Raw genomic sequence first — 25,960 nt, 5'->3', positions numbered from 1 at the left:
AAATACGTATCCAGGGAAAAGATTTACCCTGAAAATACGTATTCAACTAAAATTTTACCCTAAAAATGTGTATTCAGCTAGCAGGTTTACCCTGTAAATACGTATTCAGCGAGAAATTTACTCTGGAGATAAGAATTCAGGGAGAAGGTTTAAGCAGGATATACGTATTCAGCGAAGTTTACCATAGAAATACATATTCAGAAAATAAGAATTCAACGAGAAGGTTTATCCAGGCTATACGTATTCAGCGAGAAGAATTACCAAAGTAATGCGTATTTGTCGAGAAGGTTTACCCTGGAAATACGTATTCAACGAAAAGGTCTACCTAAAAATGCGTATTCAATTAGAAATTTATCTTGGAAATGTGTATTCAGCGAGAAGGTTTACCCTGTAAATGCCTATTCAGCGAGAAGATCACTCAGGAAATAGGAATTCAGTGAGAAGTTTTACCAAGAAAATACGTATTCAGGGAGAAGGTTTACCCTGGAAAAACGTATTCAGCGAGAAGGTTTACCCTGAAATATATATTCAGCGAGAAAGTTTACCCTAAATATAAGTAATCAGCGAGAACTTTTACCCTGGATATTAGTATTGAGCGAGGTTTACCCTGGAAACACGTATTCAGCATTATAAGTTTTACCTCAGAAATACGTATCAGTGAGAATGTTTTCCCTGGAAATACGTATTCAGGGAGAAGATTTACCTTGGAAATAAAGATTCAGCGAGGTTTACCCTGAAGATACGGATTCATCGAGTAGGTTTCCCTGGAAATACATATTCAGCGAGAAGGTTTACCCTGGAAGTTACATATTTAGCGAGAAACTTTACGCTGGGAATACGTATTCAACTACAAGGTTTACCTGGAAATAGGTATTCAGCGAGAAGGTGTACTTTTGAAATACGTATTCTCCCAGGCTACCCTAGAAATACATATTCAGGAGAACATTGACACTGGCATTACTTATTCAGCGAGAAGAGTTACCCTGGAAATAGGTATTCAGCGAGAAGGTCTATCCTAGAAATACGCATTCAGAGAGAGGGTTTACCCTTGATATACGTATTCAGCGAAAATGTTTACCAGGAAATACGTATTCAGCGAGAAGGTTTATCCTTCATATACGTATTCAGCGAGAAGATTTATCTTTGAAATACGTATTCGGTGAAAATGTTTATCCTGGGAATGCGTATTCAGCGAGAAGCTTACCCTAGAAATAAGTATTCAGCGAGAAGGTATACCCTGGAAATACTTATTGACTGAGAAGTTTTACTCTGGAAATACGCATTTATTCATAATATTTACCCTGGAAATACGCATTAAGGGATAAGGTACACACCGGAAATACGTATTAAGGGAGAAATTACACCCCGGAAATACGTATTCTGCGAAAAGATTCACCTTGGATATACGTATTCACCGAGAATGTTTACCAGGAAATACGTACTCAGCGAGAAGGTTTATCCTTCAAATACTTATTCAGTGAGAAGGTTTATCCTTCAAATACCTATTCAGTGAGAATGTTTACGCTGGGAATCCGTATTCAGCTTAAGGCTTACCCTGGAAATAAGTACTCAGCGAGAAGGTTTACCATGAAAATACTTTTTGACTGAAAAGTTTTACCTTGGAAATACGTATTCAGCGATAAGGTTTACCCGGGAAATACGTACTCAGCGAAGTTATTTATCTGGAATTAAGTATTCAGCGAGAAACTTTACCCTGGAAATACACATTCAGCGGGAAGGTTTACCCTTCAAATACGGATTTAGCGAGAAAGTTTACCCTACAAATACGTATTCTCAGAGAGGTTTTACTCCTGAAATAAGTATTCAACAAGAAGACTTTCCCAGAAATAAGTATTCAGCGAAAACGTTTACTCTGGAAATACGCATTCAGCGTACCTTTTCCTGGAAAAGAGTATGTAGCGAGTTTTACCCTGAAAATACTTATTCAGCTAGAAACTTACTATGGAAATTAGAATTCAGGAAGAAGGTTATAGTAGGATATTCGTATTTAGCGAGAAGGTTTACCAAAGAAATAGGTATTCAGAGAGAGGATTTACCCTGGAAATACGTATTTAACAAGGTTTACCTGGAAATACGTATTCATCGAGAAGTATACCTTAAAGATGCGTATTCGCCGAGAAGGTTTACCCTATAAATTCCTATTCAGCGAGAAGTTTCCTCTGGAAACAAGAATTCAGTGAAAATGTTTACCCAGAAAATACGTATTCAGCGAGAAGTGTACCCTTGAAATACGTATTCCGCGAGAGGGTTCACCCTGGAAATACTTATTCAGCGAAACGTTTTACCCTGGAAATACGTATTCGGCGAGAAGGTATACCCTTGAAATGCGTATTCAGCGAGAAGATTTTCCTTGGAAATACGTATTCTGCAAGAAGTTTTACCCTTAAGATACGAATTCATTGAGTAGTTTTACACTGGAAGTACTTATTCAGAGAGAAGGTTTACCCTGAAAATACATATTCAGCGAGAAGATGTACTTTGAAGATACGTATTCAGCGAGAAGGAATACCCTGGAAATACGTATTCAGCGTATTAAGTGCTTAGCGAAAAGCTTTACCCTTTAAATATACATTTGAAAAGGTTTATCCTTTAAATACGGATTTAGCTAGGTTTTCCCTGGAAATACGTATTCAGCGATAAGGCTTACCCTGGAAATACGTACTCAGCGAGAAATTTAACCTGAAAATGGGTATTCAGCGAGAAGGTTACCCTCTAAATGCAAATTCATCGAGACGCTTACTCAGAAAATAAGAATTCAACGAGAAGGTTTATCCAGGCTATACGTATTCAGCGAGAAGAATTACCAAAGTAATGCGTATTTGTCGAGAAGGTTTACCCTGGAAATACGTATTCAACGAAAAGGTCTACCTAAAAATGCGTATTCAATTAGAAATTTATCTTGGAAATGTGTATTCAGCGAGAAGGTTTACCCTGTAAATGCCTATTCAGCGAGATCACTCAGGAAATAGGAATTCAGTGAGAAGTTTTACCAAGAAAATACGTATTCAGGGAGAAGGTTTACCCTGGAAAAACGTATTCAGCGAGAAGGTTTACCCTGGAGGTAGGTATTCAGCGACAAGGTTTACCTAGAAATACGTATTCAGCGAGAAGGTTTACCCAGGAAATACGTATTCAGTGAGAATGTTTACCCTGGAAATATGTATTCAGAGAGAAGATTTACCCTGGAATTACGTAATCAGCGAAAAGGGCTACTTTGTAAATACATATTCATTGGGAAGGTTTTCTCTGGAAATCCGTATTTTGTGAGAAGGTTTACCCTGCAAATACGTATTTAGCGTGAAGGGTTACCCTGGAAATACGTATTAAGCGAGAATGTTTACCATGGGAATTCGTTTTCATCGAGATTTACCCTTGAATTACGTATTCACCCATAACGTTTACCCTGAAAATTTGTAATCAGCGAGAAGGTTTACTCTCGTGTAATCATCGTGGAGGTCTAGCCTGAAAAAAAGTATTTAGCCAGGTTTACCCTAGAAATGCTTATTCAGTGAGAAGGTTTACCCTGGAGACACGTATTCAGCGGGTTTTCCTGAAAATACGTATTCAGCGAGAATATTTATCCTTACACTACATATTCAGTTAAAAGGTTTACCCTGAAATACGTACTCAGCAAGACATTTTTCCTGGAAAATGAGTATTCAGCGATGAAATTTATCCTGGCACTACGTATTCAGCGAAAAGGAAATACGTATACAGCGAAAATCTTCACACTTGACATATGTATTCAGCCAGAAAATTTACCCTAGGAATATGTATTCAGAGAGAAGGTTTTCCCAAGAAATACGTGTATATTCAGCAAGAAGGGTTACCATGTAAATGCTTATTCAGCGAGATGTACCCAGGAAATACGGACTCAGCGAGAACGTTTACAGTGGAAATACGTATTCAGCTAGAAGGTTTCCCCTAAAGATACATATTCATGGAGTAGATTTACCCTAAAAAAATAATTATTCAGCGAAAAGGGTTTCCCTGAAAATACGTATTCAACGAGATTTACCCTGGTCTTACGTATTGAGCAACAAGATTTACCTTGAAATACGTAATCTGCGAGAAATCTTAACCTGAAGATACGTATTCATCGAGTAGGTTTACCCTGTAAATACATATTCATCGAGAAGGTTTATCATAGAAATACGTATTCAGCGAGAAGGTTTACCCTGGAAATACGTATTCAGCGACAAGGTTTACCTGGAAATACGTATTCAGCGAGGTGTACCCTTGAAATACGTATTCAGCGAGGCTTACCCTGGAAATACTAATTCAGAGAGATTTACACTGACATTGCTTATTGAGCGAGAAGGGTGACCCTAGAAATACGTATTCAGTAAGAAGGTTACCCTAAAGATAAGTATTCATTGAGTAGTTTTATAATGGAAATACGTATTCAGCGAGAAAGTTTATCCTAGAAATACGCATTCAGCGAGAGGGTTTACGCTGGAAATACGTATTCAGCAACAACGTTTACCTGGATATATGTATTTTGAGAGAAGATTTACCCTGGATATACGTATTAGGCGAAAATGTTTAGCAGGGAATACGTATTCAGCGAGAAGGTTTATCCTTCAAAAACGTATTCAGTGAGAATATTTACGCAGGGAATGCGTATTCAGCTTGAAACTTACCCTAGAAATAAGTATTCAGTGAGAAGGTTTACCTTGGATATACTTTTTGACTCAGATTTACATTGGAAATACGTATTCAGCGATAAGGTTTACCCAGAAAGTACGTATTCAGCAAGAAGGTATACGCTGGAAATACGTATTCAGCGAGAAAGATTATCTAGAATTAAGTATTCACCCAGAAGCTTTACCCTGGAAATACAAGTTCAGCGAGGAAGTTTATCCTCCAAATACGGATTCAACGAGTAGGTTTACCCTGCAATTACGTATACACCGAGAACTTTTACCCTAGAAATACGTGTTCAGCGAGAAGGCTTTCCCTGGAAATACATATTCAGCGAAAAGGTTTACCCTGGAAATACGTATGCAGCGAAAAATTTACCCTGGAAATGTGTATTCAGCGAGAAGGTTTACCATAGAAACACGTATTCAACGAAAAGTTTTACCCTGGAAATACGTATCTAACGAGAAGGTTTACCTGGAAATACGCACTTAGCGAGAACGTTTACCCTTTAAATACGCATTCAGCGAGGTTTACCGGGGAAATACATATACAGCGAGAATGTTTACCCTAGAAATGCGTATTCAGCGAGAAGATAACCCTGGAAAACCTATTCTGAAGGTTTACCCTAATGATACGTATTCATCGAGTAGTTTTACACTGGAAATAAGTATTCAGCGAGATTTCCTCTGAAGATTCCTATTCATCGAGTAGGTTTACCCTGGAAATACGTATGTAGCGAGGCTTACCTTAGAAATACGTATTCAGCAAGAAGCTTTACCCTGAAGATACGTATTCATAGAATAGGTTTAATTTGGAAATACGTATTCAGCGAGAATATTTACCCTGGAAATAAGTATTCAGCGAGGTTTACCCTAAAGATACATATTCATCGAGTAGGTTTACCCTGGAAATACGTATTCAGCGAGAACGTTTGCCATGGAAATAAGTATTCAGCGAGAACGTTTACCCTGTAAATGCCTATTCAGCGAGAAAGTTTACTATAGAAATAGAAATCTAGAGAGAAGGTTTACCCAGGATACAAGCATTCAGCGCGAAGGTTTACCCTGGAAATACTTATTCCGCGAGCAAGGTTTACCCTGGAAATACGTATTCAGCGAGTTTTACCTTGGGAATACGGTTGTAACGAGAATTTTTACCTGGAAATACGCATTTAACGAGAAGGTTTACCATTGAAATACGCATTCAGCGAGTTTTACCATGGAAATATGTATTCAGCGAGAAGGTTTACCCTGGAAATGCGTATTCAGCGAAAAGATTTACCTTGGAATTACGTATTCTGCATGAAGCTTTACCCTGAATATACGTATTCATCGAGTAGTTTTACACTGGAAGTAAGCATTCAGCGAGAAGGTTTACCCTGAAAATACGTATTCAGAGAGATTTTCTCTAAATATACCTATTCATGGAGTAGGTTTACTAGAAATGCGCATTTAGCGAGGTTTACCCTGGAAATACGTATTCAGCGAGAAGCTTTACCTTGAAGATACGTATTCATAGAATACGTTTACTTTAGAAATACATATTCAGCGAGAATATCTATCCTGGAAATAAGTATCCAGCGAGGTTTACCCTGAAGATACGTTTTCATCGAGTTGGTTTACCCTGGAAATACGTATTCAGCGAGAACGTTTAACATGAAAATAAGTATTCTCCTTGATATACGTATTCAGCAACAAGGTTTACCTGGAAATACGTTTTCAGCAACAAGCTTTACCCTGGAAACACGTATTCAGCGAGAAAATTAACAATGGAAATTCATATTCAGCGTAAAAATTTACCCTGAAGACATGTATTCATCTATTAGGTTTACCCTGGAATACGTATTCAAGGAGCAGGGTTTATCCTAGAAATACGTATTCAGCGACAAAGTTTACTTGTTAATACTTATTCAGCGAGAACGTTTACCCTGAAAATACGTATTCAGCGAGAAGGGCTGTCCTGGAAATACGTATTCAGCGAGAAGTACCCTAGAAATACGAATTTAGCGAGAACGTTTTGCTTGGAAATACGTATTCAGATAGAAGGTTTAACCTGAAAATATATGTTCATCGAGTAGATTTACCCTGGAAATACGTATTGAGCGAAAAGGTTTATCCTGAAGATACTTATTCATCGAGTAGGTTTACCCTAGAAATACATATCTACAGAGGTTTACCCTGGAAATACGTATTCAGCGAGAAAGTTTACCTGGAGCTACGTATTCAGCTAGAAGCTTTACCCTGGAAATATTCAGCGAGAGGTTTACCCTTCAAATACGAACTTAGAAGGTTTATCCTGGAAATACGTATTCAGCGATAAGGTTTACCCTGGAAATACGTATTCAGCTAGAAATATACCCTGGAAATGCATATTCAGAGAGAAGCTTCATCCTGTAAATGCCTATTCGATTAACCGTTTACTTTGGAAATAAGAATTCAACTTGAAGGTTTAAACAGTATATACGTATTCAGCGAGAACGTTTACTATAGAAATGCGTATTCAGCGTGAAGGGTTACCCACGAAATACGTATTCAGCGAGAATCTTGACCTTGAAAATACGTATTCAGTGAGAAGGTTTACCCTGGAATTACGTATGCAACCGTAAAGTTTACCTGGAATTTGTAATCAGCGAGAACGGTTACCCAGTAAATACGTATTTATCGCAATTGTTTACCCTGAAAATAAGTATTTACATAGGTTTACCCTAGAAATGCTTATTCAGCGGGAAGGTTTTCCCTGGGAACACTTATTTTGCGAGAAGTTTTTCCCTGAAATACGTATTCTGCGAGAAGATTTATCCTGGCATTACGTATTCAGCGAGAAAATTTACCCTGGAATACGTGTATTCCGTTAGGTTTACCCTGGAAATGCGTATTCAGCGAGAAGGTATACCCTGGAAATACGTATTCAACGAGAACCTTTAACCTAGAAGTAAGTATTCTGCGAAGTTTACCTTTGAAATGCGTATTCCGCGAGAAGGAAGACCCTGGAATTACGTATTCAGCGAGTTTTTCCCTGAAATTACGTATTCAGCGAGAAAACGTACCCTGGAAACACGTATTCAGCGAGAACGTTTAGCCCGGAAAAACGTATTCAACTAGAAGGTTTACCCTGAAGATACGTATTCATCGAGTAGATTTACCCTGGAAATACATATTCAGCGAGGTTTGCCCTAGAAATACGTATTTAGCGAGGAGATTTACCCAGGAAATACTTACTCAGCGACAAGCTTTACCTGGAAATACGTATTCCACGAGAAAGTGTACCCTTGAAATACGTATTCAGAGAGGCTTACCCTACAAATACGTATTCAGCAAGAAGGTTCATTCAAGAAATACGTATTCAGCGAGAAGGCTTATCCTGGAAGTACACATTCAGCGACAATGTTTGCCCTCGACATGCGTATTCAGCGACAAGCTTGCCCTGGAAATAAGTATTCAGCGAGAGGGTTTACCCTGGAAATACGTATTCAGCGAGAATATTCAACCAGAAGATACGTATTCAGCGAGAAGGTTTATATTAGAAATACGTATTCAACGAGAATGTTTACGCTGGAAATGCGTATTTCACCGACAAGGTTTACTGTGGAAATACGTATTCAGCGACAAGGTTTACCCTGGAAATTCGTATTCAGCGAGGTTTACCCTGGAAATACGTATTCAGGGAGAAATCTTACCTAGAATTGCGTATTCAGCGAGAAGCCTTACCCTGCATATACATATTCAGCGAAAAGGTTTATCCTTTAAATACGGATTTAGCGAGAAGGTTTACCCTGTAAATACGTTTTCACCGAGATTTCCCTTAGAGATACGTATTCTGCGAGAAGGCTTTCCCTGAAAATACGTATTCAGCGATAAGGTTTACCCTGGAAATACGTATTCAACGACAAGGTTTACCTGGAAATACGTATTCAGCGAAAATTTTACCCTGGAAATAGGTATTCAGCGAGAAGGTTTATAATGTAAATGCCTATTTAGCTTGAAGTTTGCTTTGGAAATAAGAATTCAGCGAGAAGGTTCACCCAGGAAATACGCATTCAGCGAGAAGGTTTACCCTTCAAATACGTATTCAGCGAGTACTTTTACCCTGGAAATACGTATTCAGCGACAAGGTTTACCTGGACGTACGTATTCAGCGAGAAGGTTTACCCTTGAAATACATGTTCTGCTGGAAGGTTTACCCTGTCGATACGTATTCAGCTAGAAGATTTACCATAGATATACGTATTCAGCGAGAAGGTTTACCCAGGAAATACGTATTCAGCGAGAAGGTTTATCCTGGAAGTACGTATTCAGCGACAATGTTTACCATGGAAATACGTATTCAGTGAGATTTATCATGGAATTACGTATTCAGCGAAAAGGGCTACTTTGGAAATACGTATTCAACGAGAAGGTTTACTCTGGATATACGTATTTAGCGAGAAGGTTTGCCCTGGATATACGTATTCAGCGAGAAGATTTATCCTAAAAATACGTATTCAGCAAGAAGGGTTACCCCAGAAATAGGTATTCGGCGAGAAAGTTTACCACGAGAATGCGTATTCAGCTAAGATTTATCCTGGAAATACGTATTCAGTGAGAAGATTTACCCTGGAATCATGGAATCAGCCATAAAGATTACCCCAGGAATTTGTAACCAGCGATAAAGCTTACACTGGAAATACTTATTCGTCGAGAAGGTTTACCCTGGAAATAAGTATTAGGCGAGGTTTACCCTGGAAATGCTAATTCAGCGAGAAGGTTTACCCTGAAAATACGTATTCAGCCGAAGGTTTTTCCCTGGAAATATGTATTCAGCGACATAATATTTCCTTGCACTACTTATTCAGAGAAAAATTTATCCTGTAATACGTATTCATCGTGGATTACCCTGGAAATGCGTATTTAGCTCGAAGTTTTACCCTGGAAAAACATATTCATCGAGAACCGTTTCCCTAAAAATAGGTATTCAGCGAGGTTTACCCTGGATATGCGTTTACAGCGAAAAGGTTTACCCTAAAGATACGTATTCATCGAGTAGGTTTACCCTGAAAATACATAATGAGCGAGAAGGTTTACCCTAGAAAGACATATTCAGCGAGAAGATTTACCCAGGAAATACGTATTCAGCGACAAGGTATTTATTTATTTTTTATATTAATTTTGCTTTGTCGCTGTCTCCCGCGTTAGCGAGGTAGCGCAAGGAAACAGACGAAAGAATGGCCCAACCCGCCCACATACACATGTATATACATACACGTCCACACACGCAAATATACATATCTATACATCTCAATGTACACACATATATATATATATATATATATATATATATACACACACAGACATATACATATATACACATGTACATAATTCATACTGTCGGCCTTTATTTGTTCTCATCGCCACCTCGCCAAACATGGAATAACAACCCCCTCCCCCCCTAATGTGTGCAAGGTAGCGCTAGGAAAAGACACCAAAGGCCCCATTCGTTCACACTCAGTCTCCAGCTGTCATGTAATAATGCACCGAAACCACAGCTCCCTTTCCATATCCAGGCCCCACAAAACTTTCCATGGTTTACCCCAGACGCTTCACATGCCCTGGTTCAATCCATTGACAGCACGTCGACCCCGGTATACCACATCGCTCCAATTCACTCTATTCCTTGCACGCCTTTCACCCTCCTGCATGTTCAGGCCCCGATCACTCAAAATCTTTTTCACTCCATCTTTCCACCTCCAATTTGGTCTCCCACTTCTCCTCGTTCCCTCCACCTCCGACACATATATCCTCTTGCTCAATCTTTCCTCACTCATTCTCTACATGTGACCAAACCATTTCAAAACATCTTCTGCTCTCTCAACCACACTCTTTTTATTTCCACACATCTCTCTTACACTTACATTAATTACTCGATCAAACCAACTCACACCACATATTGTCCTCAAACATCTCATTTCCAGCACATCCACCCTCCTGCGCACAACTCTATCCATAGCCCACGCCTCGCAACCATACAACATTGTTGGAACCACTATTCCTTCAAACATACCCATTTTTGCTTTCCGAGATAATGTTCTCGACTTCCAAACATTCTTCAAAGCTCCCAGAATTTTTGCCCCCTCCTCCACCCTATGATTCACTTCCGCTTCCATGGTTCCATCCGCTGCCAGATCCACTCCCAGATACCTAAAACACTTTACTTCCTCCAGTTTTTCTCCACTCAAACTTACCTCCCAATTGACTTGACCCTCAACCCTACTGTACCTAATAACCTTGCTCTTATTCACATTTACTCTTAACTTTCTTCTTTCACACACTTTACCAAACTCCGTCACCAGCTTCTGCAGTTTCTTACATGAATCAGCCACCAGCGCTGTATCATCAGCGAACAACAACTGACACACTTCCCACGCTCTCTCATCCACCACAGACTGCATACTTGCCCCTCTTTCCAAAACTCTTGCATTCACCTAACTAACAACCCCATCTATAAACAAATTAAACAACCATGGAGACATCACACACCCCTGCCGCAAACCTACATTCACTGAGAACCAATCACTTTCCTCTCTTCCTACACGTACACATGCCGTACATCCTCGATAAAAACTTTTCACTGCTTCTAACAACTTGCCTCCCTCACCGTATATTCTTAAAACCTTCCACAGAGCATCTCTATCAACTCTATCATATGATTTCTCCAGATCTATAAATGCTACATACAAATCCATTTGTTTTTCTAAGTATTTCTCACATACATTCTTCAAAGCAAACACCTGATCCACACATCCTCTACCACTTCTGAAACCACACTGCTCTTCCCCAATCTGATGCTCTGTACATGCCTTCACCCTCTCAATCAATACCCTCCCATATAATTTACCAGGAATACTCAACAAACTTATACCTCTGTAATTTGAGCACTCACTCTTATCCCCTTTGCCTTTGTACAATGGCACTATGCAAGCATTCCGCCAATCCTCAGGCACCTCACCATGAGTCATACATACATTAAATAACCTTACCAACCAGTCAACAATACAGTCACCCCCTTTTTTAATAAATTCCACTGCAATACCGTCCAAACCTGCTGCCTTGCCGGCTTTCATCTTCCGTAAAGCTTTTACTATCTCTTCTCCATTTACCAAATCATTTTCCCTAACCCTCTCACTTTGCACACCACCTCGACCAAAACACCCTATATCTGCCACTCTATCATCAAACATTCAACAAACCTTCAAAATACTCACTCCATCCCCTTCTCACATCACCACTACTTGTTATCACCTCTCGATTAGCCCCCTTCACTGAAGTTCCCAATTGCTCCCTTGTCTTACGCAATTTATTTACCTCCTTCCAAAACATCTTTTTATTCTCCCTGAAATTTAATGATACTCTCTCACCCCAACTCTCATTTGCCCTCTTTTCACCTCTTGCACCTTTCTCTTGACCTCCTGCCTCTTTCTTTTATACCTCTCCCACTCATTTGCATTTTTTCCGTGCAAAAATCGTCCAAATGTCTCCCTCTTCTCTTTCACCAATAATCTTACTTCTTCATCCCACCACTCACTACTTTTTCTAATCAACCCACCTCCCACGCTTCTCATGCTACAAGCATCTTTTGCGCATGCCATCACTGCTTCCCTAAATACATCCCATTCCTCCCCCACTCCCCTTACCTCCTTTGTTCTCGCCTTTTTCCATTCTGTACTCAGTCTCTCCAGGTACATCCTCAAACAAGTCTCCTTCCTAAGCTCACTAACTCTCACCACTCTCTTCAACCCAACATTCTCTCTTCTTTTCTGAAAACCCCCACAAATCTTCAGCTTTGCCTCCACAAGATAATGATCAGACATCCCTCCAGTTGCACCTCTCAGCACATTAACATCCAAAAGTCTCTCTTTCGTGCGTCTATCAATTAATACGTAATCCAATAACGCTCTCTGGCTGTCTCTCCTACTTACATACGTATACTTATGTATATTTTTTGAACCAGGTATTCCCAATCACCAGTCCTTTTTCAGCACATAAATCTACAAGCTCTTCACCATTTCCATTTACAACACTGAACACTCCATGTATACCAATTATTCCCTCAACTGCCACATTACTCACCTTTGCATTCAAATCACCCATCACTATAACCCGATCTTGTGCATCAAAACCACTAACACACTCATTCAGCTGCTCCCAAAACACTTGCCTCTCATGATCTTTCTTCTCATGCCCAGGTGCATATGCACCAATAATCACCCATCTCTCTCCATCAACTTTCAGTTTTACCCATATCAATCTAGAATTTACTTTCTTACACTCTACCACATACTCCCACAACTCCTGATTCAGGAGTAGTGCTACTCCTTCTCTTGCTCTTGTCCTCTCACTAACCCCTGACTTTACTCCCAAGACATTCCCAAACCACTCTTCCCCTTTACCCTTGAGCTTCGTTTCACTCAGAGCCAAAACATCCAGTTTCCTTTCCTCAAACATACTACCTATCTCTCCTTTTTTCTCATCTTGGTTACATCCACACACATTTAGTCACCCCAATCTGAGCCTTCGAGGAGGATGAACACTCCTCGCGTGACTCCTTCTTCTGTTTCCCCTTTTAGAAAGTTAAAATACAAGGAGGGGAGGGTTTCTGGCCCCCCGCTCCCGTCCCCTTTAGTCGCCTTCTACGATACGTGAGCAATGCGTGGGAAGTATTCTTTCTCCCCTATCCCTGGAAATAGGTATTCAACGAGAAAGTGTACCCTTAAAATACGTATTCAGCGAGGCTTACCCTGAAAATATGTATTCAGCGTGAGGATATTTACCTGCTTTACTTATTCAGCGAGAAGGGTTACCATGGAAATATGTATTCAGCGAGAAGATTTAACCTAAAGATACGTATTTATCGAGTAGTTTTACACTGAAAATAGGCATTCAGCGAGGTTTATCCTGGAAATGCGTATTCAGCGAGAAGGTCTACTCTGAAGATACGTATTCATCGAGTAGGTTTACCCTGGAAATACGTATTCAGCGAGGTTTACTCTGGATATACGTGTTCAGCGAGGTTTACCTGAAGATAATTATTCAACGAGTAGGTTAACCCTGGAAATACGTATTCAGCGAGAAGGCTTACCCTAGAAATACGCATTCAGCGAGAAGGTTTATCCTAGAAATATGTATTCAACGACAAGGTTTACTTGGAAATACGTTTTCGGCAAGAAGGTTTACCCTTAAGATACGCATTCAGCGAGAGGATTTACCCTGGAAATAAGTATTCAGCGAGAAAGTTTACCCTGAAGATACGTATTCATCTAGTAGGTTTACCCTAGAAATACATATTCAGCAAGAAGGTTTACCCTGGGAATACGTATTCAACGAGGTTTACCCTGGAAATACGTATTCAGCGAGGTTTACCCTGGGAATACCTATTCAGCGAGGTTTACCCTGGAAATACGTATTCAGAGAGAAGGTTTGAATTCGAAATACGCATTCAGTGACAAAGTTTACCTGTTAATACTTACTCAGCGAGAAGGTTTACTTTGGATATATGTATCCAGGGAGAAGGCTTATTCTGGAAATACGTATTCAGCGACAAGGTTTTCCTGGATATACTTACTCAGCGAGGTTTACCCTAAAAATACGTATTCAGCAAGAAAGTTTACCCTGGAAATACGTATTCAGCGAGAATATTTCCCCTGGATATACGTATTCAGCGAGAAGGTTTATTCAAGAAATTCGTATTCAGCCAGAAGGCTTATTCTGGAAGTAGGCATTCAGCGAGAATGTTTGCCCTCGACATTCGCATTCAGCGAGAAGCTTGCTCTGGAAATAAGTATTCAGCGAGAAGGTATACCCTGGAAATACGCATTCAGCGAGATTTACCCTTGATATCCGTATTCAGTGAGAATATTTAGCTAGGAAATATGTATTCAGCGAGAAGGTTTATCCTGGAAATACGTATTCAGCGAGAAGGTTTATGCTAGAAATGCGTATTCAGCGAAAAGCTTACCCTGGAAATAAGTATTAAGCGAGGTTTACCCTAAGAACACTTTTTCACCGACAAAATTTACTCTGGAAATACGTATTCAGTGACAAGGTTTACCCTGGAAATACGTATTCAGCGAGAATACCCTGGAAATGCGTATTCAACGAGAAATTTTACCTGGAATTACGTATTCAGCGAGAAGCTTTACTCTGGAAATACATATTCAACGAGAAAACGAGAAGGTTTATCCTTCAAACACAGATTTAGCGAGAAGGTTTACCCTGCTAATACGTATTCACAGAGAAGATTTACCCTGGAAGGCTTTCCCTGAAAATACGTACTTAGCGACAAGGTTTAACTTGAAATACGTATTCAGCGAGAAGTTTCCTCTAGAAATAAGAATTCAGCGAGAAGTTTCCTCTAGATATAAGAATTCAGCGAGAAGGTCTAACCTAGATACACGTATTCAGCGTGAAGTTTTACCTTAGAAATACATATTCAGCGAGAAGGTTTACCCTGAAAATACATATTCAACGACAAAGTTTACCTAGAAACACGTATTCAGCGTAAATTCTACCCTGGAAATAGGAATTCAGCGAGAAGGTTTATCCTGTAAAATCCTATTCAGCAAGTAGTTTACTCAGGAAATAAGAATTCAGTGAGAAGGTTTACCCGAGAAATACGCATTCAACGAGGTTTACCCGGGAAATACGCATTCAACGAGAAGATTTACCTTTTAAATACGTATTCAGCGAGAACTTTTACCCTGGAAATACGTATTCAGCGAGGTTTACCTGGAAGTACATATTCAGCGAAAAGGTTTACCCTGGAAATACGTATTCAGCGGGAAGGTTTACCTTGCCAATACGTATTCAGCGAGAAGATTTACCATGGATATACGTAAACAGAGAGAAGGTTTACCCAGGAAATACGTATTTAGCGAGAAGGTTTATCCTGGAAATATGCATTCAGCGACAAGGTTTACCCTGGAAATACGTATTCAGTGAGAAGATTTACCATGGAATTACGTATTCGGCGAGAAGAGCTCCTTTGGACATACGTATTCAACGAGAAAGTTTACGCTGGAAATGCGTACTCAGCGAGGTTTACCCTGGAAATACGTATTCAGCGAGAAGGGTTGCCTTGGAAATAGGTGTTCAGCGAGGTTTAACCCGGGAATGCGTATTCAGCTAAGGTTTATCCTGGAAATACGTATTCAGTGAGAAGATTTACCTTGGAATTATGGATTCAGCCACAAGGTTTACCCAGGAAATTTATAATGAGCGAGAACGTTTACCCTGGAAATACATATTAATCGAAAAGGTTCACCTGGAAATAAGTATTTGGCGAGGTTTACCATGGAGATTCTAATTTAGCGAGACGGTTTACCCTGAAATACGTATTCGACGAGAGGTTTTTTCCTGGAAGTGCGTATTCATCAAGATGATTTGTCCTGGCACTACGCATTCGGGGAAAAAATTTACCCTGGAATACATAGTCCTCGTGGTTTACCCTGAAAATGCGTATCTAGCGAAAAGTTTTACCCTGGAAATTCGTAGTCATCGAGAACCTTTTCCTTAGAAATAAGTATTCAGCGAGGTTTACCCTGGAAATGCATATTCAGCGAGAAGGTTTACGTTGGAATTACGTATTCAGCGAGTTTTTCCCTGGAAATACGTATTCAGCGAGAATATATATCCTGGCACTGCGTATTCAACTAGAGGTTTACCCTAATAATACGTATTTAGGGAAGCGTTTTTCCCTGGAAATACTTATTCAGCGATAAGATTTATCCTGACACTACGTGTTCAGCAAAAAGAGCTACCCTGGAGATACGTATACAGCAAAAATGTTCACACTTGAAATATGTATTCAGCGAGAAAATATACCTTGGCGAGTGATCAGACATCTGGTGAATGGTCTTGCGCGAAATGAGTGGCCAGGTGCATGGTCAGTGGTCAGGTGCATGGTCAGTGGTCAGGTGCATGGTCAGTGGTCAGGTGCATGGTCAGTGGTCAGGTGCCCGATTAATGGTTATTTGCCTGGTCAGTGGTCACGTGCCTGGTGAGTGGTCAAGTGTCTGGGAAGATGTCATATGCTTGGTGAGTAGTTAGATGTCTGTTGAGTGGTTGGGTACCTGATGAGTGGCCAGTTATCTGGCAAGTGGTAAGGTGCCTAGTGAGTGATCAGGTGTCTGATCAGGTACCTCGTGAGTGGATAGGTTCCTGGTGAGTGCTCAGGTACCTTGGTAGTTGTCAGGTACCTCATGAATAGCCATGTACCTGGTGGATGGTCAAGTGCCTAGTGAGTGGTTGTTCCTGATGAACAGTCAGGTACCTGGTGAATGATTAGATACCTGGTGAATGATCAGGTGCTTGGTGAGTGGTCAGGTACCTGGTGAGTGGTTAGGTATCTTGTGAGTGGTCCGTTACCTACCTAGTTGGCAGGTACCTGGTGAGTGATTATTTGTGTGGTAATTGGTCAGGTGCCTGATGAGTGGTCAAGTGCCTTGTGGTTAGTCAGGTACCTGGTGAATGATCAGATGGTTAGTGAGTGGTCAAGTGCCTAGTGAGTGGCCAGTTGCCTTGTGAGTGGTTAGGTGTCTAGTTAATGGTCAACTGCCTGGTGAGTGGTCAACTGCTTTGTGTGTGGTCAGGTTCTTGCTGAGTAGTCATGTAACCAGTGAATGGTCAGGTACTTGTTGAGTGGTCATATTCCTGGTGAGTGGTCAGGTGCGTGGAGAGTGTTAGGCACCTGATGAACGGTAAGGTGCCTGGTGAGTAGTTGGGAGCTTGGTAAGTGATAAGGTACCTTGTGAGTGGGCAGGTTCCTGGTGAGTGGTCAGGTACCTAAAGAGTAGTACGATGCGCAGTGACTGTTTAGATGCCAGGTGATTTGATCAGATACCCGGGACTGCTCAAGTGCCTGTTGAATGTTTAGCTGCTTGGTGAGTGGTCATATACCAGGTAAGGGGTCAGGTCCCTGATGATTGTTTAGGTACCTGGAGAATGGTCATGTGACTGGTGAGTGTTGAGTTGCTTGGTGAGTGTACTGGCGCCAAGTGAGTGATTAGGTACCTGGTGAGTGGTCAGGTACCTAGTGACTAGTGAGACACCTGTTAGATATCTAGTTGCTTGGTGAGTGGTCAGGTATTAGATGAGGGATCAGGTACCTGGTGAGTGATTAGGTTCATGGTGAGTTGTCAGGTGCCTGGTGAGTGGTCAAGTAACTAGGAAGTGTCAGGTTCATGGGATGTGGTCAGGTGCCTGGTGAGTGGTTAAATTCCTGGTGAGTGGTTAGATTCCTGGTGAGTGGTTTGGTGCCTGGTGAGTGATCAAGTATATGGTGAGTAGCCATTTGCCTGGTGAGTGATCAGGTACCTGGTGAGTAGTTTGATGTCTGATGAATGGTTAAGTACCTGGTGAGTGGTCGGGTGCCTAGGACGAGGTCAGGTGTCAGGTGAGTGGTTAGTAACTGATGAATGGTCATGTACCTGGTGAATGATTAGGTAGGTGCCTGATGAGTGATTAGATACCTGGTGAGTGGTTATTTGCCCTGAGAGTGGTCAAGTACATGGTGAGTGGTCAAGTGCTTTGTGTGGTTAGGTGCCTGGTGAGTGCTCATATTCCTGGTGAGTGGTCAAGTGCCTGGTGATCAAGTACCTAGGGACTAGTCAGAAACCTGTTAAATGTTTAGACGCTTAGAGAATGGTCAGTTACCATGTGTCTGGTGAGTTGTTAGGTACCTGGTGAGTGATCAGTTTCTTGGTGAGTAGTCAGGTACCTGATGAAGGGTCAGGTGACTTGGGAGGGGTTGGGTAACTGGTGAGTAGTCATGTGCTTGGTGAGTGGTTAAGTATCTGGTGAATAGGCAGGTACCTGGTGAATGTTCAGGTGCATGTTGATTGATAAGATACCTAGTGAGTGGTCAATTAACTGGTGAGTGGTCAGATTCCTGGTGAGTGGTCAGGTAACTGGTGAGTGGGCAGATGTTTGTGGAGTGGTCAGGTGCATGGTAAATGATCGTGTACCTTTCGAGTGGTCAGTTACCTGGTGAGTTTTCAGTTACCTGGTGTGTGGTTACGTACTTGCTAGGTGTTGAGTTGCCCAGCGAAAGATTACGTGCCTGGTGAGTGGTCAGCTACCTAGTGACCGTCAGATACTGGGTAAATGGTCAAGCGATTGGTGAGTGATCAGGTGCCTGGTTAGTGGCCAAGTGCCTTGTGTATGTGTTTAGAAGCCTGGTGAGTGGTCAGGTACCTCGTGAGTAGTCAGGTGCCTGGTGAGTAGTCAGGTTCCTAGTGAGTTGTAAGGTCCCTGATGACTGGTCAGGTACCTATTGAATGGTCAGCTATTTTGTGATTGATCAGGTGCCTGTTCAGTGGTCAGATCACTGGTGAGTGGTTTGCTACGTGGTGAGTAGTCAGGTGACTAATGATCAAGTACCTCGTGATTGGTCAGGTGCTTGGTGAGTGGTCAAGTGCTTAGTGAGTGGTCAGGTGCCCAGTGAGATGATAGATGTTTGGTGGATGGTCAGGTATGTGGTGAGAGGTCAGGTACCTGTTGAGTGGTCAGGTGCTTAGTAAGTGATTAGGTACTACGCGAATGGTCAGTCGTCTCGTAAGTGGTCAGGTGTCCACTGAGTGATTACGTTCCTGGTGAATGGTCAGGTACCTGTTAAGTGGTCAGGTTCCCACTGAGTATCTAGGTGCCAGGTGAGTGGTCAGGTACCTGACAAGTGGTGTGGTACCAGGTGAGTAGTGAGGTACATAGGGAGTAGTCCGGTATCTGGGGAGTGACCAGGTACCTGGGATGGTCAGGTACCTGGGGAGTAGGCAGGTGCTTGGAAAGTGGTCATGTGCCTAGTGAGTGTGAAGTGCTTGGTGAGTGATAATGTACCTGGTGAGTGTTAGGTACCTGGTAGATGGCCAGGTACCTGGTGAGTGGTTAGGTGCCCAGTGAGATTTTTGGTGCCATGTGATCGGTCAGGTATCTGAGGAGTGGTCAGGTACCTGTTGAGTGATAAGGTATCTGGTGAGTGGTAAGGGAAATGGAGAGTAGTGAGGTGCCTGGTTAGTGTTTATGTACCTGTTGAGGGACAGGTACATTGGGAGTGTTCACGTATATAGGGAGTGGCCAGGTACCTGGGGAATGGTCAGGTGCCTGGGGAGTAGCCAAGTGCCTGGGGAGTGATCAGGTGCCTGGTGAGTGGTCAGGTACCTTGTGAGTAACCAAGTGCCTGTTGAGTGGTTAGGTTCCTGGTGAGGTGTAGGGTACCTGATGGCTAGTCAGATACCTGTTGAATGGTCAGCTGCTTGGTGTTTGGTCGGGTGTCTGTTGAGTGGTCAGGCAACTGGTGAGAGGTCAGGTTAGTGATGAGTGGTTCGCTACCTGGTGAGAGATTTGGTGCCTGTTGAATCGTCAAGTACCTTGTGAGTGGTCAGATGCTTTGTGAGTGGTCAGGTGCCCAGTGAGAGGACAGGTATCTGATGAAAGGTCAGGTACGTTGCAAGTGGTCAGGTGCTTGGTAAGCGATCAGGTGCTGGTGAGTGGTCAAGTTCTTGAAGCTATGTCATGTGCTTGGTGAGTAGTCTGTTGTCTGGTGAGTGGCCAGTTACCTGGTAAGTGATCAGGTGCCTGGTGATTGGTTAGGTGTCTGAGTGGTTATATACGTGTTGATTGGTCAGGTGTCTGGTGAGTGCTCAGGTACTTTGTGACTAGTTATGCACCTGGGGTGTGCCCAGGTACCTCGTGAATGGTCAAGTACCTGGTGAGTGGTCAGGTGTCCGATAAGAGGTTAGGTGTATGGTTAGTGATCATGTACCTGGTGAGTGTTCAACTGCTTAATGAGTAGTCAGATACCTTGTGGATGGTCAGTTGCCAGGTGAGTGGTCAGGTGCCATAGTAAACGTCATATGCCTGGGGAGTGGTCATGTCCCTTGAGTGGCCGGGTGTCTGGTGAGTGGCCAGTTACCTGATAAGTGGTCAGGTATCTAGTGAGTGGACAGGTGTCTGGTGAGTGGTGGGATACCTGGTGAGTGGTCAGGTGCTTGGCGAGTGCTCAGGTACTTTGTGATTGGTCAGGTACCTAATAAATAGCCATGTACCTGGTGAGTGGTCAGGTGCTTAGTGAGTGGTTAAGTACCTGGTGAATGGTCATGTGCCTGTTGAGAGATCTGGTGCCTTGTGAGTGGTCAGGTGCCTAGTGAGTAGTCATGTTCCAGGTGAATGGTCAGGTGTATGGTGAGTGTTCAAGTGCCTGGTGAGTCAGGTGCCTTGTGAGTGGTTAAGTGCATGATTAGTGGTCAGGTGACTAGTGAGTGGTCAAATGCCTTGTTTGTGGTCAGGTGCCTGATGAGGAGTCAGGTAACCAATGAGTGGTCAGGTACTTGTTGAGTGGTCATATTCCCAGTGAATGGTTAGGTGCCTGGAGAGTGGTTAGGTATCTGGTGAGAGGTAAGGTTCCTGGTGAGTGGTTAGTTGCCTGGTGAGTGATCAGGTGCTTGGTGAGTGGGTAGGTTCCTGGTGAGTGGTCAGGTACCTGTCGAGCGGTCAGGTGGGATTTATTGTTTAGGTGCCAGGTGATTGGTTAGGTGCCTGTTGAGTGGTCATGTACCCAGTAAGTTATTAGGTGTCAGGTGAGTCGTCAGGGACATGCGGAGTGGTCAGGTACCCGATGAATGGTAAGGTACTTGTTGAGTGGTAAGGTACCTGATGAGTGGTGAGGTTCGTGGTGAGTGGTCAGGTACATAGAAAGTGGTCTGGTGACCGGGGAGTGGCCAGATGGCTGGTGAGTGGTCAGGTACCTCGTGAGTGGTCAGGTGCCTGGTAAATGGTGAGGTTTCTGGTGAGTTGTAAGGTACCTGGAAAGTGGTCAGATACCTGTTGAATGGTCAGCTGCTCAGTGAGTGGTCGGGTCCCTGCTAAGTGGTCAGGTAACTGTTGAATGGCCAGGTTCCTTGCGAATGGTCTGGTGCCTTGTTAGTGATTAGGTGCCTAGTGAGTTTTCAGGTACCTGGTGAGTGATTTGGTGCCTAATGAAGGGTGAGGTACCTGGAAAGGGGCTAGATGCTTGGTGAGTGGTCAGGTATCTATCTGGTGAGGGTTCAGGTGATTAGTGAGTGGTTAGGTACCTGGTAAGTGATAAGGTGCCTGGGGAGAGGTCAGGTGTCTGTAGTGAGTGGTTAGGTACTGTCGAGTGGTCAGATACCTGTTGGCTGGTTAGTTGCCTGATGAGTGATCAGGTACCTGGTGAATAGCCAGGTGCTTGTTGAGTGGTCAGGTGTCTGGTGAGTGAGCAAGTGCCTAGTAAGTGGTTATTTGCTTGGTTGGTGGTCAGGTGCCTTTTGTATGGTGAGTTGCCTGGTGATTAGTCAGGTGTCTGGTGATTGGTAAGGTACCTGATAAGTGGTGAGGTGCCTATTGAGTGGTCAGGCACCTAGTGAGTGATCAGGTACATAAGAAGTGGTCAGGTACCTAGGGAGTGGCCAGGTACCTGGGGTGTGGTCAGATGGCTAGTGAGTGATCAGGCGCATAGGGAGTGGTCAAGTGCCTGGTGAGTGGTCAGGTTACTTCTGAGTTGTAAGGTACCTGGTGAGTGGTCAGATACTTGTTTAATGGTCAGCTCCTTGGTGAGTGGTCGGGTGCCTGTTGAGTGGTCAGGTAACTGGAGAGTAGTCAGCTACCTGTTGAGTGATAAGGTGCCTTGGGAATGGTCAGGTGCCTTGTGAGTGGTTAGTTGCCTGCTGAGTGATCAGGTAACTGGTGAGTGGTTAGTTGCCTGGTGCGTGGTCAGATACCTGGTAAGTGGTCAGGTGCGCAGTGGGTGATTCGATGCCTGGTACCTAGTGAGTGGTCAGGTACCTGGGGAATGCTCAGGCACCTGGTGAATGATCAGGCACCTTGTGAATGATCAGGTTTCTGGTTAGTGGTCAGCTGACTGGTAAGTGGCTATTTGCCTGATGAGTTGTCAAGCGCCTAATGTGTGGTCAGGAGCCTGGTGAGCGGACAGGTAACCGGTGAGTGCTCAGGTCCCTGTTGAGTGGTCATATTCCTGGTGAGTTGTCTGGCGTCTGGTGAATAGTTAAGTCCCCTGTGAGTGATCAGGTACTTGGTGAGTTGTCATTTACTTGGTGAGTGATCAGGGACCTCGTGAATAGTCAGGTTCCCAGTGACTGGTTAGGTATCTGGTGAATGGTCAGGTACCTGGTGAATGGTCAGTTGCCTGGTGAGTAGTCAGGTGCCAGGTGAGTGGTCAGGTGAATTGTGAGCGGTCAGTTGCCTGTGGAATGGTCAGGTGCCTGTTGAGTGGTTTGATAACTTGTGAGGGGTCAGGTAACAGGTGAGTGGCCAGGTGCCCAGTGAATGATTACGCACCTGGTGAGTGGTTAGGTATCTGGTGAGTGGTTAGTGGCCTGTTGATTGGCTAGGTGACTTGTGAGTAATCAGGTACCTGAGGAGTGGTCAGTTGCCTGGTGAGTGGTCAGGTACCTAGTGACTAGTCAGGTGCCCAGTGAGCGAATTGGTGCCTAATGAGTGGTCAGGTATCTGGTAAGTTGTCAAACACTTGGAAAAGGGTCAGGTGCTTGGTGAGTGGTTAGGTGTCTGATGAGTGGTCAGGTGCTTGGTGAGTGGTTAAGTGTCTGATGAGTGGTCAGTTGTTTGGCAATGATCAGGTGCCTGGTGAACTGTCAAGTGTCCAAGAAGTGGTTAGGTACCTGGTGAATGGTTATTTACCTGTTGAGTGGTCAGTTACCTGGGGAGTGGTCAGTTACCTGGTAAGGAAGGGGGGTCAGGTACCTGGTGAGTGCTCAGATACCTGAGGATGGGTCAGGTTCCTGGTGAATGGTCAGGTATCTGGGGAGTGGTCAGGTACCTGATGAGGGGGTCAGGTATTTTGTGAGTGATCAGGTACCTGAGGATAGTTAGGTACCTTTTGAGTGGTCCGGTACATGGTGAGCGGCCATATGCATGACACCAGTTTTGTTAACCTGTCAAAGTTAACATCAGATAAGGAAGCCAATCTAGCACAGTAAGATTATTCTCGTCCAGATTTTCAACAAACTTAACTCTAAGATGCTTACCCCATCTATTGCCACTGAAAACTACTAAGTTGATAAAACCAGATCAATACTAAATAGTTAGTTGATCAAACTTAGTCTATGTTAACGACTCTAACTTAACATAATGATATCAGTTGATATGGTGAATCATCTTATCAAGAGATAACTCAGTAAATCTGACTTGCTCATAAAACCAACTTAAAGATATAGTAACCAATTCAATCTAGTTTAACTCTTTCACTTAAGAGGGAAGATCTTCACTGAAAGCAGACATTTTACACTGCTATGATACTTAGTACATCAATCATACAAACACCTTCATTTCCCACCCTTAACTCAGGATATATACCTAATTGCCCATCCAGATGCAGCGAAGATAGATATTCCATTGTTACTGATGTAGAAGGGTGTGTTGCCTGTAACGTCGGTGTAGCGAGAAGCGACGATGACGGAGACATAGATTTTGAAGTCTATTAGGGAGAATCCTCCTTGAGACACCTTCTGCAGTGCTTCATCTGCTACGAACACCTGGAGTACAGGGTTAATCACATCAAAAATATCGCGAGCTAATTTCATATTCACGCACCTTTATACATAACATATGAATAGGTGTGCGTGTACCTCAAGAAATTTTGTTGTATGCAAGGGTATATATGTATATTATCTCTAATCATTTCTTAAGGTTAAGTTATATGTTCTTCGTTTTTTGCAGAAAACATTTACGAACTGACCTCCATCCCTTGATAGATTTGATTCACCACAGGATCAGGATGTTTGGAAAAGTACTCATAGGCTGCACCTTTATAGAGCCAGGGTTCGGTGGCCCATCGCCAGCTATCCTGCCTCACAAGGTCTTGGAAGGTGTCCAGGGTTCTGGACCTTCCCTGGACCGTCAGGTGAGCGATCAGCGATGAACGAAATCCCGTCGTGATGACTAGACAGAACACCAGCCACCATCCTACCAACACCTGCACGCAGAGTAAAGGGGATAATGACGTTACACAACTCCAACTAACATCCAGTCATCACCTGCACAGAGAGAGCTAAGGTGGTGATGAACAGGCAACAGCTCCTCCTAACAGTTAGAGATAAATCGTATGTAATAACAAAATAAAACAGTATCCGCCATCCCACCAGAGACATCTGCTGAAGAAGGTGACCCCAGACAGATCATCAACCATCGCAAGACCGGGTCTCTTCTCATATATATATATATATATATATATATATATATATATATATATATAATATATATGTTTGAGAAAAGACCTGGATGTTTTGGCTCTATAAAGACGCTCAAGTAAAGAAATGTTTTGAATGTCTGGAGTAAAGTCAGGGGTTATGAGAGACAAGAAAGAAGGAAAGCATACTCCTGAACAATTGTATATTCATTTTTGTAAAAATAATTTCCTCGATTAATTTAAAACTAATTTATATAGTTATATTGTGCATATCTCCTCTTAAAAAAGTTCTAACAAATTTTGAGCAGCTATTATGTGTTAGTGTTTTATGCACATCGGGTATAGTGATTATTTGAATGCAAAGTGAGTATGCATTGGGAATAATTGAACATGTGTTCATGTTTATATTTATTGAAAGCTTTAAGTTATTGCTGAAAAAACTTGATTGAAACCTGTTTAAAAAGCAATAAAAATAATATACTTATGTTTAGAGAGATGCCAAACTATTGATTACTGTTAATTGACAGGCGTGCAAAGAAACTTTTGATTTAATTGCGAGAGTCAACTGAGTGTCTGATCATTATCATGTGAGCAAATCTGAAATTTGTATTTTTTTTTCAAAAAAAGTAATGTGGTGAACGAATGGTGAGATAATGACATGAGAATGAAACCTTGAAAGTACCACCTAGAGAGACTGAGACAGATGAAAAATAGAACATGAAGTAAGGGAGTGGGAGAATGGATGTATTTGAATTCATATGGATTCGCAAATGTTCGTTGGCTTAGAAAGTGGATGGGTTATTATAAGGTATGATGTGGGAGAAGAATAAGAGGATTAGTGAAAAAAAAAGACATTTGGACGATTTTGGTCAAAAAATTCAATTATGGGAGATGATAAATAAAGAACAGGAGATCAAGAGAAAGTGCAAGAGAAAAAAAAGGCAAATGAGATTTTTTTATCATTAATTTTAAAATAAAAAATGTTCTATAGTATAATAATAGTGCTTAAGAACATCAAATGGACTTCATGAAGCGCCGAAATGATGAATTAATTTATGTGATGTAAAAAAAGGTGTATTTTAATTGTTAA

General features: G+C 42.3%; 1 protein-coding gene across 1 annotated transcript in view; it reads right to left on the bottom strand.

Annotated features, from left to right (window-relative positions):
• Nucleotides 1–25,960, bottom strand: part of LOC139759408 (glutamate receptor ionotropic, delta-1-like) — a 471,351-nt gene that overhangs the window by 170,692 nt on the left and 274,699 nt on the right. Inside the window, exons 7-8 of the mRNA XM_071681492.1 lie at nt 24,421–24,657; nt 24,039–24,217 (exon numbers count right to left, since the gene is read on the bottom strand). Coding sequence (XP_071537593.1) covers nt 24,039–24,217; nt 24,421–24,657 — 416 coding nt within the window. The remainder of the gene's footprint in view (nt 1–24,038; nt 24,218–24,420; nt 24,658–25,960) is intronic.

The sequence above is a fragment of the Panulirus ornatus genome, chromosome 33, assembly GCF_036320965.1.
Source record: "Panulirus ornatus isolate Po-2019 chromosome 33, ASM3632096v1, whole genome shotgun sequence".
Taxonomy (NCBI): Eukaryota; Metazoa; Arthropoda; class Malacostraca; order Decapoda; family Palinuridae; genus Panulirus; species Panulirus ornatus.
Note: the sequence above shows the minus strand (reverse complement) of the source record. Positions and strands in the feature narration are given on the sequence as shown.